The sequence below is a fragment of the Dysidea avara genome, chromosome 10 (genome assembly GCF_963678975.1).
Source record: "Dysidea avara chromosome 10, odDysAvar1.4, whole genome shotgun sequence".
Classification (NCBI taxonomy): Eukaryota; Metazoa; Porifera; class Demospongiae; order Dictyoceratida; family Dysideidae; genus Dysidea; species Dysidea avara.
In genome coordinates this window covers 22,871,491-22,877,561 of record NC_089281.1, presented here as the reverse complement: position 1 = coordinate 22,877,561, position 6,071 = coordinate 22,871,491, and the positions used below count along the sequence as shown (strand labels likewise).

The 6,071-nt window shown below is 37.7% G+C and overlaps 1 protein-coding gene across 1 annotated transcript in view; it reads left to right on the top strand.

Annotated features, from left to right (window-relative positions):
• The first annotated feature begins 362 nt into the window (after positions 1-362).
• LOC136267900 (DNA repair protein RAD50.L-like) overlaps positions 363-6,071 on the top strand; it is a 59,651-nt gene continuing 53,942 nt past the window's right edge. Inside the window, exons 1-10 of the mRNA XM_066063082.1 lie at positions 363-493; positions 545-642; positions 685-870; positions 1,489-1,563; positions 1,615-1,656; positions 2,273-2,346; positions 2,412-2,471; positions 2,700-2,745; positions 2,801-2,869; positions 2,925-3,014. Coding sequence (XP_065919154.1) covers positions 463-493; positions 545-642; positions 685-870; positions 1,489-1,563; positions 1,615-1,656; positions 2,273-2,346; positions 2,412-2,471; positions 2,700-2,745; positions 2,801-2,869; positions 2,925-3,014 — 771 coding nt within the window. The 5' untranslated portion in view covers positions 363-462. The remainder of the gene's footprint in view (positions 494-544; positions 643-684; positions 871-1,488; positions 1,564-1,614; positions 1,657-2,272; positions 2,347-2,411; positions 2,472-2,699; positions 2,746-2,800; positions 2,870-2,924; positions 3,015-6,071) is intronic.

The window sequence follows — 6,071 nt, the reverse complement described above, 5'->3', positions numbered from 1 at the left end:
CAATCTTTTTTGTGGTACCTGTTCCCCCACTTGCTCCAGTTCATGCATGCATATCTAGACCACTTTCATTAATAATAATAAATCCATTCATTGGTGCAGCTAGATCTACCAAGAGTTAAAATCCATTTGGAGGGAATTGTATATACACAAACAACAAATTAAAGAGGTGATACTCTTCACAGGCTTACTGTTAGCCTCCTTGCAGGTCCATAGAGAGATAGTTGTCTAAAATGCATTTTAAAGGATAGAAATCACGTGAGTCACCGATATGATATGGTATTGTAAATTTGTATACAGGTTGAGTTTTAGCTATTACACGGTATAAAACAAATGCACGGTTAAAGTACATTTGTCAAGGAAGAATTCCGTATTTCGTGTTTATTGGACAAACGCGCATCCACCCGCGCAATTCACGCGCACAGATTCGTTTTGAATTTCGAGAGGCGGGCGTCGAAACTAAACATGTCTATGCTAGAGAAGCTCCTCATTCAAGGTATCGTAACTATAAAATTAGGAAGTCTTAATTAGTTACCAATATGAACAGGTATCCGGTGTTACGCGCCTGGAGAAGATCAGCGTGTAGTCATCAACTTCAGGACACCGCTCACAGTCATTTATGGCGCCAATGGCACTGGCAAAACAGTAAGAATTATTACTTTACAATCGTGTTACACAATATTATAGACCATCATTGAATGTCTCAAGTACATCACCACTGGGGATATGCCACCTAACAGCAAAGGAGGTGCTTTTGTTTATGATCCCAATATTGCTGGGGAACGAGAAGTAAGGGCACAAGTGAAACTACAGTTTACAGATCTTGCCAAAAATCAAATTACTTGTTCTCGTTCACTTCAGGCTACTCAAAAGGTGAGTATAGTGTTCGTAAAGTGTACATGTGTCTGCATAAGGTGAAACACTAGTCTCACACTACGTATACCTCACCTCCTCTTTTTATTTGTGACATTGTTGGTTGGCAAGTTATTTAGGATCTGATGAAGTTCCATAGACAAGGTTTTGTATTTCCACCAAATGTAATGGATTTTCATTTGCCATTTGGCTATTTGTTGGCATGGCTGAACAAAAGCTTTACTGCAAACCTTTGAACAGGACTTATACTGTTACTATGAGGTATTTTCCCTCAACTGCAAGTGCAACTTTGTCTATAAAGCTTGACCAGACCCTATCTCTGATCTCACCAATCATTATCTATGAAGAAGGAGCTAGTGACTCTGGCCAAGTACACAAGACTGGAAAAAAAACTGTGTGGTAAACATTAAATTTTTATAATTATGTGGTAGTGGCAGCTGGAGCATGAGGGCTGGACTTACCCATGTTTACAACTTGTAGTGTTCCTTCCATCTGCCACAAAATACATTTTAGCTACACAAAAATACTGATAAATTAAGTTTCATGTTTACTTTTAATGTTAAGGGCACACCCTATCAAACTTGTGTGTTGATAAGTGTACTGTGGACCAACACACAGGTTAGTGGAGGTACAAAGAAAATTGAACTCAAGACAATTGACTCATCAATGCAAAAGATTGGTCAAGATGGACAGGTATTAAGTAGATTATGTATCACAAACTGGTATAAAGAGATTGACTTTCAGAAAAAGAAAATAACATCACGTTGTGCAGAGATTGATCTTGAGGTGTGTGCATATGTGTAGTGTAGATCAGCACTGTAGAGATTCCATGACAAAGAAATTTTTGTGTGTCACATGTCATCACCATTTTATGTCAACGCACAGTACCTTGCAGGGCTTCATTTATGGTTTCACTCCCCTTAAATGAAAGTTTGAGATACACCATTGCGCACCCACCCCTTGCTCTTATAACCTTATTTTTCCTCCTCTTGAATCATTTCCTAAATGAAGGCCTGCCTTGTGCTAACCAAATAAAACTTTAGCAACAGCAGCCTAGTTTTGAACTTTTAATATGTTGTAGTAATAGCACTACATACTTAATTATGTTTATTGTACCACGAAGAGAAGATTTTATGTCTGTAAATACACCAAGAGTTGAACTCCACATTATTAAGATAACTGATCATACCGTATCATGAAATTATATTAAGACGTATACCATATATTTCACTGTCCACTTTTAACTTTGAAATTGAATGTGATAGTATACTATTTTGAGGGTTTAATTTGCTCTTATCAGCAATGGTGTGTTTTCTGCATGTGTTTCACAAATTGTTTGGTGTTGTATTTGAAACTTTTAAATCTTAAATTTTGCTGTTAGTATGAGTTCTCACTGTTTTAGATGGCTAGACATTTAGGTGTGTCCAAGGCTGTATTGAATAATGTCCTCTTCTGCCACCAGGAGGATTCATACTGGTATGTTGCAGTAGATGTTGGTCATGCTGTATATGAATAGTTCACTTCAGTAGTCATTTTTACAGGCCGCTCAGTGAGGGGAAAGCATTGAAAACAAAGTTTGATGAAATCTTTGCTTCAACACGGTGAGAATTAATATGGTCCATATTGTGCAGTAGTTTTCTCTGACATTGAGTTACATGTTTTGTCTTATGAACAACCATAAAATATGTTGCAATTCATTCTGCTAAAGATTTTATTCTGCATCCATGCGTGTATGTGTCCAGTAAACAATTGGTGCTACACTATACTTGACTTTAATGCTATAATATGTATCTACGTAAATTGTTTTAATTCAGTGTACTCACATGTAGCTACTCCAAGGCATTAGAGAACGTGAGGAAGTTTCAACAAGAGCAGGTATGATATGATGTAATCGTGGTTACATGACTTTTAAAATTATTCTTTCCCATAGAGTCAAATGTGTAAAGAGTTTAAAGTAGATCTACAACATTTAAAGAAACACAGAGAAAAGGCTACTGAGGTGTCTATGTACAAATATGGGATTATTAGACATCTTCTGTGTTTTGTGTGTATAGCTAAAAGGAGACTTATCAGAAGTACAAGGGAAAATACAGTCATCTCGTGACTCCATTTCATATATTGACCAACAACTAAAGCCGATAGAGGTTGGTGTACCACACACAGTTCTAGATCATAAAGTATTTAGGACATATCTCCTCACACTTTAACTATGTATGCATTACTGGTTCATACATGACCCAAGTTAGTCTCACAATCCAGCCATTATTCTTTTTCTGTGTGGGTGTGGGAAAACCCATCTGGTAATATCCACCACTTTTTGTCAACACTGCCACAATTTTGGTAGAGCAGTTCAAAAACAGTTGGCACGTAAAACAATGCTACACACTCAGGATAGAATAACTGTTGAGGGATACACATGATGGGAATATGGAATTCCATTGTGCCTGTCAAACAAAATACTGGCAAATGTTATCAGACGTTTTTCTCCTCCCCCAAACACACTCTTTAAACATCTGGCTCATGAGACTAGACCCAAATGTACATACTATATAATAGTTAGACACCAAGACCAAGGGAACTAAGTGATTTAGTAACCCCAATGGCCTGAGGCTGTAGCGTCCCGAGCGCAGCAAGGGCGCTACTAAGGGCCAGAGGGGTTACTAAATCGCTTAGTTCCCGTTGGTCGCGGTGTCTAACTTATTTAGACTATGGTTTAAAGTACATACCTTTATAGCCAAAGCATTAGGGTGGGGTGAAAGAGCAACGCAGAACGGCAGAACGGTTTCTTCCTGAAGTCCTTACAGTGCCCACAAAAATAATTATTCGACCGGTAACCAGAAAAACGGCTAGAGCTACAGTAGATACGCCGCTTAGTCTACTATTATTCGCAGAACACAGAGAAGAATTGTATTACAGTATTATCCAGTACTCCAGTGCACCCTTCGTGTTATAATTATTTTTCACGCACAAAATTGCCTGAGGGCGGGTTACTAAATGAACATGTATAGGTGACTAAATGAGCATGTCAGGTGACTAAGTGATTTAGTAACCCTCTAAATGAGCTGTACCATAGTCTAAATGTTTGTTGATGTGTATCAGTTGCTACTCAGGGATGAATTGTAGTTCAGTATGATCTCCATTAACCAAACCCTGAACAGTAGAATTGACTGTTTTATTAGAGTATTTTGTCATCAAGTGTGCGTTCTATTAGAGTATATGTTTGTTCTATTAGAGTAATTGAGCAGGATTTTGTGTAATAACGTTATTTGTCTGATCAAGTTCAGTTATCTGACCACTTTTGTGATTGACCTGGCACAGTCACAGTGTTAGGATAATGGAGGTCTCACTATAGCTGTGCTACACACTCTAATCACCTACCTATAAAGCAGTTCTGTTCAACACAAGGATGGATGATTTTAGGTAATAGTCATGCAGTACTGAGTAATAGTCCTATGGTGGGAGCATATCACAATTAAGGTTCTTGGCTGTATGTACAGGTGGTGACTGGTAAACTCTATTCCCATTTCTCCAGCTTATAGCCACTGTAAAAATTAATCCAGGAAATAAACTACATAGTCTATTTCAGCACATAACTAGATGCTGGATGTTGCTTGTCCCTCCTAAATCAAACAGTACAATAATACCATTTAAGTAGGGATCGCGGTGAAAATTTTGCATGCCGCCCAAAATTCTGCCTTTAAAATTACCCTAGAGACAACTAAAATCACCTTTACGAAATAGTACTAGTCTATATAATATAAAATATAACAAAACGCTTGCAGGTGGAATTTTTTTAAAGTTGCCAAAACTCGAATTTTAGTCTCACTGCCTGCCTGCCTGCCTGCCTGACCGACCACAGTCACAAGGCTATAGGCCAAACAAAGCAGAGTATGGCCACCATTTTACCCCACAATAACAAACTCACCGGTGGGATGTGCCTTTTGGGGTTCCGATGATTGTAGGCCCTCTGTGCCTTGTCTTTTCTTTTATCTTCAATCAGGCTGTTTGTCTTCTTCATCCAATGAAACCATATCAAGGTGTTAATTTTCCGTATCAACACTTACTTTCAGCAACATATACCGACGCCACAGAATTATTTCAGAGCTGGATTTCAGAAGTGCTTCAGTCCTGGCACTGTAATAGATGTACTAGCTAGATATCTGCAAGTTTGCAATTGAATACTGTTCGCGATAGGTTGGCAACCACGCCCATCAATTATAGATCTATGTGGACTAATAGCGATAGAGTACGGGGACCACACCTCTTAACAATCTAGCGGTTTACTTATCAGTAAACAAGATGACCTGACCCCTATTGATCTCACTAGCTGCACACCTCTTGGCTGACTCAAGATATACTCTAATACAACAGTAAACAAACTAGTATTTTATAGGGCTGAGCGATTGTGACGCTTTATTACTTTCATGATTGTAGGATGCTACATATCACGATTATGATAACTATCACGATGTTATAACTCACATGCATCAGCATCATGTATGCACAACTTTATATGAATTATTTAATACAAGGTGAAATTGTGTACAACTGTTCACGTAATGAAGGCCATAAGCATCAATACAAACAGCTAATGAGTCATATGTATCTTAGAATTCAATGACATCTAACAGGTAAGTTTTAAACTACATAGTAACAATTATTCACACAGTGAACTGTATCGGGCTTGTTTCCCTGAGCGTGTTGTTCCTCAACAGTATGTGACACTATTTTGAATTTACTACTACACATTTACATGTGATGTCACAACATCATGATTATTTATAACACGTATCAACATCACGATGTTCACAGACAATCACGATTAATCCCACAATCGATATAATCTCCCAGCCCTAGTATTTTTTAAAAGTTGTTAATCTATGCAATATAAGTAGTGAAACAAGAGATGAATGTTGGTATTACAGCATAGCTCAGTGGGAAAGTCCCTACTTTGGCATGGAGCAAAATAATTGTTATAGCTAATGTGCCAAAGTAGAGACTTTCCCACTGAGCTATGCTGTTATACCATCATTCATCTCTTGTTTCACTACTTTTATTGCATAGATCCCTACTTCATTTTTAAAGTAACAATTTTTAATTTTTTTAAAAATACTAGTAATACTATAGTTTTATGTACACCTTGTGTGTGTGTGTGTGTGTGTATCATTAACCTGTAGTTTACATGTCATGATCAGTTGAAC